Source organism: Rosa rugosa, chromosome 1, assembly GCF_958449725.1.
Source record: "Rosa rugosa chromosome 1, drRosRugo1.1, whole genome shotgun sequence".
NCBI lineage: Eukaryota > Viridiplantae > Streptophyta > Magnoliopsida > Rosales > Rosaceae > Rosa > Rosa rugosa.
In genome coordinates, this window is record NC_084820.1 from 57,537,242 (window position 1) to 57,550,820 (window position 13,579).

The 13,579-nt window shown below is 36.4% G+C and overlaps 1 protein-coding gene across 2 annotated transcripts; it reads left to right on the forward strand.

Moving 5' to 3' along the window:
- Window positions 1-5,075: 5,075 nt before the first annotated feature.
- Window positions 5,076-11,259, forward strand: LOC133725640 (exocyst complex component EXO84B-like). 2 transcript variants are annotated; one of them, XR_009854513.1, is made up of 8 exons: window positions 5,076-5,423; window positions 5,607-5,704; window positions 6,692-7,742; window positions 8,229-8,744; window positions 9,168-9,356; window positions 10,034-10,170; window positions 10,751-11,102; window positions 11,172-11,259. XR_009854513.1 is itself a non-coding variant. In XM_062152982.1 (7 exons), exons 1-7 carry the CDS (start codon window positions 5,277-5,279, stop codon window positions 10,911-10,913), a joined length of 2,301 nt encoding a protein of 766 aa, XP_062008966.1. In that variant the 5' UTR covers window positions 5,076-5,276; the 3' UTR covers window positions 10,914-11,207. The 2 variants fall into 2 exon arrangements, 1 of the variants encoding a protein (XP_062008966.1); XM_062152982.1 differs by having other exon boundaries at window positions 10,751-11,207.
- Window positions 11,260-13,579: the final 2,320 nt, after the last annotated feature.

Genomic DNA, 13,579 nt, shown 5'->3' on the forward strand with positions numbered 1-13,579 from the left:
TGCTGCAAACGGCACCAATGTATGCGCGACATTCTTGAATTCTCTAGGCACATTAAAACACAAAATTATCTAAAATTGTCGCAATAACATTTTGATCTCATCCAAAGATGCTTGTTAGCAGCATGATTCTCCTTTCGATCATACAAAATTCTCAAGCTAAAAAAAATTAAATAATTTTTTTAACTAGTAAGGATTGGGCGATATTAGCCTTAATATCTTTATGGAAGTCCTCACGATATTAATCTTCCAACATTATGCTAGCGTTAGCTGATAATTGCGTTTGTTTGACAGGCTGTTGTCCTGCTACTTTTCAATCACACGAATAGGTTGAGTCATTCTAAATTATCGACTCAGTTAAACTTGACAGGCGATTTGTTGGATGAATTGCTTTCTTTCATTGTCAAGTAGCGACCATGAAATCTTTATTGTGAATCCAAATGACCAGGTCGAGGTCAACACGAATTTCAGAGTTAAGAGGAAAAGAAGGTTCACATCTAGCAGGACGAAAATTCAGGTTGACATTCCTTCCCATAAACTTTTCTCACTACAATTTTGGTTTTGGAGTTGAATACTAATAGCAATTTTTTTTTGTCTTTTCTTCTCCTCGTGATATGAAAAACATAAATTCATTGACTTTGGTGACAAGAAGTATCAGATTGATTGTGCAATTTTGCGAGTAATGAAATGTCACAAAGTCTTGGAGTGTAAGCAGTTAATTATGACATGTGTTGAGCACTTGTGGCAATCTTATGCATTCAAGGTAAATAAAGAGTTGCATTTTTTTTCACTTGGATTTCACTTTATGGCTAGTGATATTTGTTGTATAAGATAACTCCTCCTCTCTTCTCTTTGATCTCTCTCTTTCTCTAACTCTCTTTTCTTCTTTCACAATCAGGCCCCGTATAGGAGCTCTGATACCAGATTGTTGAAAAATCAAACCCTACTGCAAATAACACTCAAATTTTCGGTGAATGATTCTTATTCATTGATTGAAAGTAACTCGGCTTATAAAGCCATTACATGAAACAGAAAAACAAAAATACAACCCACGTTTTAACAAACTCTAAGAACGTGGTAAATCAACTAGAGAAAGGGTCAAACCCTAACTGAAGTAAATAACATGCTCCTAATAAATAGGAGTTATTGACTAACCATAAATGAAGTGAATCCTAACAAACTTTTAACATAATAAACCCTAACAATCAGCAACTTTGAACTCCAACAGCTCCAAGAGTCTAAGTAGCTATAAGTATGTTTTAGTTGCGTATGAAAAATGCAAGCAGAAGTGGATGCAATTGAGAAACGTATTAAAATCCTCATCAACCGTTATTTTATGTAAGAAGACAAGGCAAATGGTACTTACAATTATATTTCTTGAGGCTGTGTTTGGATGCGGTAGTTGTAATTTTCGTAGAAATTTTAAATTTTGGAATTTACATCACCATCATTTTAAATTTCTAGAAATTACAATTTTTAGTGTTTGGATATCATGTGTATAGAATTTAGAAAATGAAGAAATTGTGAACTTAATTAAAATGAAGAAATTGTGAACTTAATTGTTTGGATGAGGAACGCTCAAGAGGTAAGCTAACTATCTTTTAGACCAATTTTTAGGTCACATATCGGCATCTCCACTGTTAAGTTTTTTTTTTTGTCCCAATGAGTATATCACTTATATAAATTTTCAGCCAAATTGATGATTGTTTGGGTACTGAACTAGATCAAATCAATGAACAAACTGAATTTGTCCAACCTGAACCGTTCGTGTTCATAATTAGTAAATCACGATTATAAATACTCAAACGATCATCAATTTGGCTGAAAATTTATAGAAGCGATATACTCATAGAGACCTAAAAACTAAACGGTGGAGATGCTGATATGTGACCTAAAAATTGGTACAAAATATATTTAGCTTATTAAAATGAAACTAGCCTATTAACTCTAAAACGCTCCTCTTGTTTGGACATCTCCATAGAATTTTTTTTTCTACATCTGTACGTCGGTATACAGTTTTTATTGTAAGCAACACAAATCACGTCTAAATCCAAAAAAAAAAAATGATGCTTGAGCGTACAACACAACTAACAAATTTGAGATAAATGATTAAATTACTTAGCACTGAAATATGTTGTGCTTCAATAACATAAACCATAAAAAGTTCACCACATAAACCACAATGAAGATTTAAACCTCTAAAGGAGTACATTCACAAATGAACTGATTTGGATATGCTCAATTTCTTCCCAACTTCTATCTCTTATATTAATTCTAGTTTGGTCATGATTTCTCTTCACGTACGCGTACGACCTATCGTTTCTCTTAGTTTTGTCATTACTTGGGCTCATCTTTTGAAGTCCACTTTGTACTGTTTGATCATTTTGTTCCTTTTAGTACCAAGTTTGTTTTAGAAACTATCTTGGCCTAGTCCCTCGTTTCACAATAGGGGTGGGTAGAAACCGAACCGGAGGTCCAAAACTGGCCGAACCGGCCCGGAAAACCGGCTCGGGGACCGAACCGGATGAAATAAGGGGAAAAATGAATTGACCGAACCGGATCGGATTTCTCCGGTTCGGGACCGGGTTCATTGAGTAAACCGGCTGAAAAAAACCAAACCGGTCCGGATAATTAATATTATAACTTTTATTTAAATTATATTAGTTTTTATTTAAATTAATAATATTTTTAATGGTTGTCTAATTCTTATTGGCTGAAATCAGGTTACACATAGAACATGTTACACCTGATCCCTCTCCTTAGAAGAAAACCCTACACTCTCATTTCTCCTCTCGTCTCTTTCGGCCTCTCATATCTCTCTCTCTCTCTCTCTGTTTTTTTTTTTTTTTTTTTTTTTTTTTTTTTTCTGAAATGTCTCATCTCTCTCTTCTGGGCTTTGGAGTTTAAGGAACAAACACCACAACCAGTTCACCGCCACCATACCACCACCACCACACCAGCTTTCGAACCCCTCTTATCTTGTAGAAAAGCCAAAGGCCTTAACCACAAAGCTAAAGGGAAAGCCTCTCATCTCTCTCGACAACCACTCTCACACAGCCGCCGACCAATGCCGCCTACCAACACCTTCGATATGCACAAAGCCGAGCTCGACTTTCAGCCTACCAGCGCCGCCTACCAACGCCTTCGATCCGCAGTTCTGCACAATGCCGAGCCCGACCTTCAGCCTTCGATTTGCAATTCTACACAACGCCGCCTACCAAGTACGACGACCAACGACGATGAGCGACGACGCCGACTTGAACCGAAACCGAACCGGGCCGACTTGAAATTCGGGTCACCCGAATTTTTCGGGCCAGCCCATTAACAATCAGTTTTCGGTCCTAAAAGTCTGCCCACCGAAGAATACGAGTCGGATGCGGTTTTGACCCAAAACCGATCCGACCCGACCCGCGCCCACCCCTATTTCACAAGCATCTTATGTACTCCCAACTCCTTGGGAATATTCATCTATACTTTACACTTTTGTATGTTCTCTTGGAGAGGTTTTGGTCTAATCCCCCTTGCTAGTATATTTTTCTGGATTATCAATAAATTCGAGTAAGGGGGTTGAGCTAGCTCTTACACCGCTTTTATAAAAAGAAAAATAATAAATAAAAGAAACTTCTATCTCTTATACGGTGATTGATCAGGAAACACGTTCTAAATTTTGGCGAAATTTTTTTTTTAGCGCGTTGGAAAATTGGATTACCCCTTGGTTGGGAATTGAAGAATGATGCCAATTTACATGGAATTAAAAGTCGGAAGTTGAGGCTCCCAAATTCTAGAGATTTTTCTGCGCATAATTCGGGAATTTCTTCTTCAACTTTGCCAAACACTGGGATTCTTTTTCTCTCTGTGAAATCCTGAGTTTATCTCAAATCTCGACTTTCTTTCCCTCACCCAAACAAGGCCTAAAAGATTGTTACAAAATGCAGTGTAGAAATAGTCATTCCCCTAAAATAACAATATCTACTACACCAAACAAGCAAAAAAGTGTAGAGCATGTGGATTGTGGAAGGCCAGTTAGCAGTGAATAATTGCTTTTCTTTTATATTATTATTTTTCAACTAGAGACTACAATAAATAATTTGCAATTCCAAACAAACTTGAGAATTTGTTGGCGGTTGATGAATCCAGCTAACTCTTCTCAAATGATTAGGGAGTAGATATAGAATTTGGGAATTTCTTAGCTATTTTTGTCAATTATGGTACTTTGAATTTCATGTAATTGAAATCTGGACGTACACTTTGATGCTTGAGATTTTTAATTTTTTTTTTATACCAAACCATATTTTGATATACTTTTCCTTGATAATGTTTCACTAGAGTGAGATGGTATTGTAATCTTTTCGTTTCTTTTGAATTGAGTAAAACACCAACACATGCCAATTGCATTAACAACCTAGCTAGGAAAGAAAAATTGTTGAAGGAATCCTAAACACTAGGCAAAAGAGTCTCAAAGAATTTTAGAGTTGAAATGACAAAAAGATTAAAAGTGCTAAAAAATGTTTACTTGCCTAATTGTTGGGATCATATACGAATCACAAACTTTCGATCAAGCCTTTATGTCGCAATACGAGGTTTTACGATCCAAGTTGACTCTTAGTTCAAGGCTTCAAGCAACTCAAAACACACAAAACAACTCAAAAAAATCCTATATACGCAAGGATTTCCAATCTCTAATTTCCCCACTCCGTATCAGCATCACCGAATTTGCAGTTTTCCCATAACATATCACGAGATCAAATTAAAATCTCTAATCCGTCGTATCGAATCAACTCGATCCGATTATGTAACCGTCGCCGCAGGCATCAAATACCAAACAACGGCTGCGTTGACTCTACACAAGAAGTTGGTGTGACCATCAAAGGTGGTTATTCTGATCACCCTCCGTAATTCCTTATCCAAAGAAATACAGAGACAGTGGCACAAAATTAGGAGTAGTCTAGGAGTACAGGTAAAATAAAATCCTTCACAACAATTAAATGAATTAATAACTGTCAAAAAAAAAAAAAAAAAAACCGAGGTAAATTACAGTCAAACCAAACCGTCCCCCTCCCTCTATTAACAATTTTAGACAGAGAGAGTTGCGTTGGCTCTATCTGCTCCCGAGCCTCTCTCTCTCTCTCTCTCTCTCTTCTTCTTCGCTTAGCTCAGAAGCTCAACTTCCATGGCCTAATAGCTGTTGCGCACTCACTTTTTCCATTTTTGCCCTCCGTGGATCCGACGCTGCTTCCTCAGCCCTAATTTTGGAGGCGATTGATCTGATCCGGTAGGCGATGGCGTTAACGGCGAAGACGGCTCGGTCGAGAGGCACGCCGGTGAAGGAGAACGGCGTCAAGCTTGAGGAAGGCCTTAATGTGTTCAAGTCTGATAGGTTCGATGCTCAGGGCTACGTCCAGTCGCGCTGCTCCCTCAACGAGAAGGTTTGCTCTTTTTGCTGTTGCTTTTACATTTTTGATTCTCGAAAATGCTTAGAGCTATACTGTTCTTGCTTAGTTTTGGTGTTTGATTTGATGTGATCATGGCGGTGGAGTTTGGTTTTGTGTAGAAATTGCGGAATTAGGAGGATTGAGTTGAATTGAATTGTGTTTCGGCTTTGTTTGCAGGAGTTGAGACAGTTCTGCTCAAATCTCTTTGATTTAAAGAAGGCAGCTGCGGAGGAAATGCGTAGAAGTGTCTATGCTAATTATTCGGCATTCATACAGTGAGTTTTTTCATTGAATGCTTAATTTTAAAGCTGATTAGTTAGTAATATCATTCAGATTGTAGTGCAGCTGTCTGTTAGCTTCATCAGATATGAAATTTACTTGCCTGTTTGATGTGTTTGAGTTAATTAGCCGGTGTTGTTTGGTCCTTGGTATCCGCTCATCTTGTTTTTTAGTAATGAGATTTTGCAATGTGTATGCTTATGTTTTGAGGTGCTTCACCATAACAACAGTGCCTTTGACTCTTTGCTTATTGACATGCTTGATATGTGATTGGATATTTTGGTGACTTAGCTTGACTTGTTTGACTCAACTGAAATTTGGATGCTGACATAATTAAGATTCTAGATTGTAGTATGTAAATTATTCTCACCGCCACCACCTCTGTAGTAAAGTGTAAGAAAGCCCTCCTTTTATTCTATTATATCGTTCCTCACACAATGTAGAATGCCATTATTGAGGTGAGTGCATGGCTGCTTAAAGTTTTCTTAAATAAGTACTATGAAATTTTGTTGCTTTGTTTTGGGTGTACCCATTTTTTAGTTTTAGCTTTCAGAGTTCATAACTCGTTAAATTGAGACCGGTAGTTTAATTTGTACTTGGTGAAAGACATGGTAAGTAAGAGACTCAATTTTGCCTTTTTGTAAATTTATTTGTTTTCAAGGTGCTTCGGATTTTATGATATGGAAGGTCATATAGTGTCACTACAATTAAAGTTACAGTGATTGTAAATCTCTTTAAACACACCTTTTTTTGGTTGTCGTAATTTCCGATTAGAACTTTACATGTTTGTGCTTCCTTTTGCACATTCAACTCTGTTTCTCCATTGGGGTTACTTTGATCTACTTAGGTAACTTAAATCTCACGTGCACAGTTACCTCAGAAGGTTATGCTAGTCTATTCTTTAGTTGTGAAGTGTTTATTTTGATACAACGTTGTAGTTGAGTATAATTTGAATATATGTGAACTGTATTTCTCATTTACAGAACTTCAAAAGAGATATCAGATTTGGAGGGGCAGCTTTCCTCTATCAGAAATCTGCTATCTACTCTTGCTACTGTAAATCATGATCTAGCTGAGGGGGTAAAGATTGATTTATCTAAATCAGTGGAAGGGTCTACTGAAAATGGTTCATTAACTTTTGAAGATAGAGAGCCTTCAGACTTGGAGAATTGGTTGGCAGAATTTCCTGATCTCTTGGATGTTTTGTTAGCTGAGAGGAGAGTGGATGAAGCTTTAGCTGCCCTGGAGGAAGGTGAACATGTGGCTTCTGAAGCAAAACAACTAAAGATGTTGGATCCAGCTCTACTCTTGTCTCTACAGAATGCTATTACTGAACGCAGGCAAAAGTTAGCTGATCAGCTTGCTGAGGCTGCTTGCCAGCCTTCGACTCGTGGTGGTGAACTCCGTTCATCTATATCTGCACTTAAGAAACTTGGGGATGGCCCTCGTGCACACAGTCTTCTTCTGAATGCACATTACCAGAGATATCAGTATAATATGCAAAGCCTTCGTCCATCAAGCACTTCATATGGAGGAGCATATACTGCTGCTCTCTCACAGTTAGTGTTCTCAGCTATTGCTCAAGCTGCCACTGATTCTGCCACTATATTTGAGAATGAACCAGATTATACTTCTGAGCTTGTTATGTGGGCCATAAAGCAAACCGAGGCTTTCGCTCTTCTCATTAAAAGACATGCGTTAGCTTCATCAGCAGCTGCTGGAGGCTTAAGAGCTGCTGCAGAGTGTGTTCAAATTGCATTAGGTCACTGTTCCTTGTTAGAAGCTCGTGGCTTGGCCCTTTGTCCTGTGCTTTTGAAACTTTTTAGGCCTAGTGTTGAGCAAGCATTAGAGGCTAACTTAAAACGAATTGAAGAAAGTACTGCTGCCTTAGCTGCTGCTGATGACTGGGTACTTACGACTGCTCCAACAGCGACACGTCAACCTGGCAGGCCTTCAAGTACATCCCTTGGTAATACAACAGCATTTCAACATAAACTTACAAGTAGTGCCCATCGGTTCAATTTGATGGTCCAGGTAACAATTTTTTCTCCCACATGAAACTCAAGTATTAAATTTGTGTGCTTGTTGCATCTATTTGCACATTTCATGAGTCTATCACTGAACGTGCGTCCGCTTGTTCACATGTATGTGGGATCCATTCTAATTTATGGAAAGCATTGTCTATAAGCTGTAGTACTCATTTTAACTCCGCAATATTCCTGATTTGTCTGTCAGAGTAATTGTGTAGGTTTGAAATATCTTTTTGATATGTCAACTCATTTTTGTGTAGTGTATTTTTGCTTAAACATTCTATGTTTGAATAATTTGTTTCTTATTTCACTATTTCAAGTAGCAGTGAGTGTTACTTTGACTCATTAGTGCGTTCTTTTATATATTTAGGAAAGCTTCTCATTGGACAACATACTTGAATGAGAAAATGCTTTTACCAGCTGTCTACCGTTCACTTCTTTGATCATTAATATGCATTACTTGATCCTCACTCGATTTTTCCCCTTGCAGGATTTCTTTGAGGATGTTGGACCGTTGTTGAGTATGCAGTTGGGAGGTCAAACACTGGAAGGTTTGTTCCAAGTGTTTAACTCATACGTGAACATGCTTATAAAAGCATTACCAGGTTCAATGGATGAAGAAGCAAACTATGAAGGATCTGGGAATAAAATTGTTCGCATGGCTGGGAATGAAGCCCAACAGATGGCATTGCTGGCAAATGCATCATTATTAGCAGATGAACTACTTCCACGTGCAGCCATGAAGTTGGCTCCAATAATTAAGGTTGCATTCAAGGACGATCTTCGTAGAAGATCATCAGATAGGCAAAATCGCCATCCTGAGCAAAGAGAATGGAAGAAACGGCTTGTCAGCTCGGTTGATAGACTAAAAGATAGTTTTTGTCGTCAGCATGCTCTAGATCTCATTTTTACAGAGGAGGGTGATAGTCATCTTACTGCTGATATGTACATAAACCTGGATGGGAATGTGGATGAATTTGAGTGGTTTCCATCCTTAATATTCCAGGTTTGTTGAAATAATGATTTTCTATACTAATAATCCTGCTTTATCTTTATGTTTTCTTCTTTTGTCCCACATGCTATTGTTAAAGAATCCTCTGGTGGTGTAATATCAGCATTAGGGAAAAGTACATTGGCATTCACATATGGTTCAAAAAGTTTATAAAGGCCTCCCCTGGTGTTTTTAGCACTTAATTTACTTCCCTTAGCTGAGTTATTGGATAATGTCAAACTTGCTATTAGAAGTATAGATAGTTATATATAAATTGACTGTTGTCTATTGATAAGAATAAACACTCACTGCTTTTCTTCGCATGTATATCCCATTATTATAATGTACTTTTTTATTTTTAAATTTTTATTTTTAAAGTTAAATGAATGGGGAGTTTTCTAATTCCAAATTTTCTTTTGTTAATTTGTCCCAATACAGGAACTTTTTGTAAAACTAAACAGGATGACCAGTATAGCCGCAGATATGTTTGTTGGCAGAGAGAGATTTACTACATTGCTATTTATGAGACTAACAGAAACTGTCATCCTGTGGCTTTCCGAAGATCAAAGCTTTTGGGATGATATTGAGGATGGGCCAAGGCCTTTGGGTCCTCTTGGCTTACAACAGGCAAGTAATTTCTGGTCAAATGAATTAATTTAAAATCTGAATCTATTGCCTTGTCTCTTTTGTTTATTAAGGATTGTGATTCCAATATTGCAACTAACACATTATATGAATGAGAATAGAAAGCACGACATCTTCGCATGAAATGCTGTTCTTAATTAGGCAAATGAGAAGGTAACTAGGAATTATATCATATAAAAAGGAAAGGAAGTAAATCAACATCTAACATGCAGAAAAACAACTGAACATTTGGGGGATTATGTAAATGTTCAGTGTGGCCGTGACTGCTCAAGCTGTTAGTTGTTTACAGAGATCTATTTGCATGCTAATAACATCCTGCATTTATCAGCTATATTATAACCTGCCCTTTCAGAAGGTTATATTGCTTTCCAGTTTACTAAATGCTTAGTTTTACAACCTTACCTTGCTAAGAAGTGTTGAACACCTACTGGTCTGAAATTAGAAATATAAGCTTAGTATTGTTATTAGTACAGATTACAGGAATGGTGGTCAACAAGTTCAATTTTTTAAAAAGATTATGGATTTATACTCATGTAACCCTGCATTAAAGTCTTAATTGCAAGAGTTGCACATTGAACACCCACTGCTTCCTGCCAGGTCTACTTAATATGTTCATATTGACTTATTTTCATATTAACTTTTTTTGTATGTACTTGCAGTTCTATCTAGACATGAAGTTCGTCATATGCTTTGCTTCACAAGGTCGTTTCCTATCCCGAAATTTGCAACGCGTTATCAATGAGATCATATCTAAAGCAATGACAGCATTTTCTGCAACAGGCATGGATCCCTATAGGTATGCTACTTGTTGTAAATTACGTATAAAATACAATTATATCTGTACATGGAGACATAACCATATATTGCTATACATGGAGACATAACCATAGAATTCACAAAACATATGCATATTAGCTGGTAACTGAAATTTATTGTAGTTTCTTATCCCCACATGGTTAAGAAATTTATGTTGGTAAAATGTCTTTGGTTTAAAAGCTGAGCCATACTTAAATATAATTTTGAAGTTTTATCAAGGTCTCTGTATATCAGGCAACAGCTACTATTTGTGTGTAGAGACATAGTTTTGCTATGGTTACCCATATAGCTTTTTAACAGCTGAGCCATATTAAATATTATTCTGAAGTTTTACCACATTCACTATATATCAGGCAACAGCTACTATTTGTGTGTAGAGACATAGTTTTGCTATGGTTACCCATATAGCTTTTTAACAGCTGAGCCATATTAAATATTATTCTGAAGTTTTACCACATTCACTATATATCAGGCAACAGCTACTATTTGTGTGTAGAGACATAGTTTTGCTACCTTTTAACAGCTGGTTTACTTTATACTGAGTTCTAATTTGGTATCAGTGAGCTCCCGGAAGATGAGTGGTTCGATGACATCTGCCATGAAGCAATGGAAAGATTGAGTGGAAAACCAAAGGCCATCAATGGAGATCGAGACCTTAACAGCCCAACGGCCTCGGTTTCAGCACAATCAATCTCATCAGTTAGATCTCATGGGAGTTCCTGAGGCCTGCAGCCAGTTTCATCTTTGTAAATTAAATAGAAAACAGAATCCGCTCATGGATTTTATCCTTGTATTCAAAGTAGTTTATTCCCCCGTATCATTTTTGTTTCCCTTCGGTAGTTTCTTTTTAATTATTTTATTTTCTAGGATAAGGCTCTACAATTCTGTAGGGCCTGTATTTGCTGTCATAAGGTTAGGGATTCTTTTATGAATAATTGAGTTTGTAAAGTTGTTGATTGCATTGTTTACTCTGAATACAAGGTTAGGGATTCTTTTATGAATAATTGAGTTTGTAAAGTTGTTGATTGCATTGTTTACTCTGAATACATGTATGTACAATTCTTTGAAACTAGTGTGGATGGTATTGAATCATTACTCTTTAAATCATGTCAAGTATGATGCTGCATGTGAGGACCAATTGTATGTTGATCCTTAATGTGTTAATATTTACATGAATATCAGATGAAAGTCTCGGCTGATCGAGCGCTTTCCCTAGGTCTCTTTGCACCGTTACTATGATTTTAGTACTTCTTCGCAAAAATTGTAACAAAGCCTCATTCATAAGGCGAATTTATTTGCATCAACGTTAAAAATGCTTCATTTCCCCTAGTTCAGTTTTTTTTTTTGGGCTATTAGTTAGAAGTTCCACAACATACTAAAGAGCATCAACACTGACGGTCCTAACTTTAAGAAAGTCATTCACAAAGTCATTCACCAAAATAATATTAGGTGAACCACAATATTTTGGTGAATAACATTTTTGCATCTCACCTAGAGCTCACTTTATGTGTTAGTTGATGTGGCATATGCACCACCCAATCAGAATGTTTCATTAAATGATGTGGTTGTGCTAAATAAAGTGGGTTCTATGTGAGATGCAATAATGTGGTTCACTTAACATTATTTATCTTTTATTCTCTTGAATAACCGAATAAGCAAAACTTACACTAACAAAAACAACATTTACAAGCAGCTATAAACAAATGAAGCAGCCCATTAGTTCGTTAAGGCTCTTCTCCTGGTTCGAATGCAATTTTCTTATTTTTCCTACTTGGAACAGGAAAGTAATTGGGGAGTATGGAAATCATTGGCCTAACCAAATCTATTATCAAAGAAATAAGGAAAGAGTCATGACTTGACACAAAAATAGGCTTCTGTGAAGGTTAAAAGGATGGAGCTCATAGTCCTATATATCTTGAGAGATTTAAAACACATTTGAGAATGCATTTGTATAAGCACTTCATACTTCTCAGGAGTATTCGATTTCCAGCATCTGGATGGCCAGTGTCCGTAGCATATTAGGTCTACCTGACTACATGTATATCTGATAGGCCATGAAAATTATTGTATAATAAGTAAGACATATCTTGATATATCAGAAATATCTTATATCTGATATGAGATAAGATCTAACAATAAGTAAGATAGGTGATAGGCAAAAAAAACAAAAAACAAAAAACAAAACAAAAGGATGATTTAGTAGAAGGCCCTTTCACTAAGATATGATCGAGATAAGATATATCAGTAAGATATGTGATATGTGATAGGCTTAAAGCACAGAAGGCTAATAATAAGAGTACGATATATCTGATATGTACGGAAGATAAGATTATTTAGTGATTTAGTCTAGTTATCTTAATGAACACTAGCATTTTTCCACACATGCTCTGCATGTGCAAGTTATTAAATTTTTTGTTTCAGAAAATAAAAAAGAAAAAAGTTGGTTATTGCAGAGAAAAGAAAATGGGAGAGAGAAAAGTGGGTTGTGGATATTTTTTTTCAAATTTTTTTAACAAAAATATATTTTGTAAATGTCTTAATTATCCTTGTGATTTAATTAATTTTCAAAATTTATTAATCTTCTAGGGTTAATTCTGTCAAAATTTTAGATTTTGGCTAACAAAGCCTATTCTCTTAATAATAGTATAGATATATGTAAGATTGTAAGGACACTAAGCAGTTCAGTTGCGTCTCCCAACTGAGTTTTCTTGTCTCTCAAGCTAGTTTAAATTTCTACAATCTAATCTTGTGTTTCTTACTCCTAGCTAGTCGAATTGGATTATGTTTCTTATCTTAGCTTAAATATAGCTAACCACGTACTTGCCTATATTGTTTTTAGGGAAAATTTCACAAACAGTACACCAAGTACAAGCCACTAATAAAACTTATACATAATTTTCTAAACAGATCATTTTGGTACACGAAATCTGAATCTCGACCCACTATCCATACATGACGTTAATGACGTCGTTAACTTTATATCATTTTTCATTTGTCAAGGGGTAGTTTAGTACTCTCTCACCCTGACTCTTCTTTTTGGTAAAAAAAAAAACAAAAAAAAGGTTCTTCTCTCTCTCTCTCTCTCTCTTTAGTCTTTCCACATACCGAAACCCAGAAAACTCTACGACTCCGGCGACCACTGCATCTCCTCCACCATCCAAATCCAAATCCACACCCATCAAACTCAATCCCACTTCTAATTCCACCACAACCCTAATTCTAACTTTAACCACCTCGCAGTACACTTCCAATTTACTCTCACACAGTCAACACCACAACCAATTTATGATTTATGCACTTTCATTTCTTAATTCACCATAGCCACAACTCCACCCTAACAGCTCAATGCAATTAACCCAAACATCACCGGTCATCCATTTCAACAATTT

Coding starts and splice junctions, on each gene's coding strand:
- LOC133725640 (XM_062152982.1), top strand. CDS start 5,277: ATGGCGTTAACGGCGAAGACGGCTCGGTCGAGAGGCACGCCGGTGAAG. Junction 5,424..5,606: donor GCTGCTCCCTCAACGAGAAG/GTTTGCTCTTTT, acceptor CTTTGTTTGCAG/GAGTTGAGACAGTTCTGCTC. Junction 10,171..10,750: donor ACAGGCATGGATCCCTATAG/GTATGCTACTTG, acceptor ATTTGGTATCAG/TGAGCTCCCGGAAGATGAGT.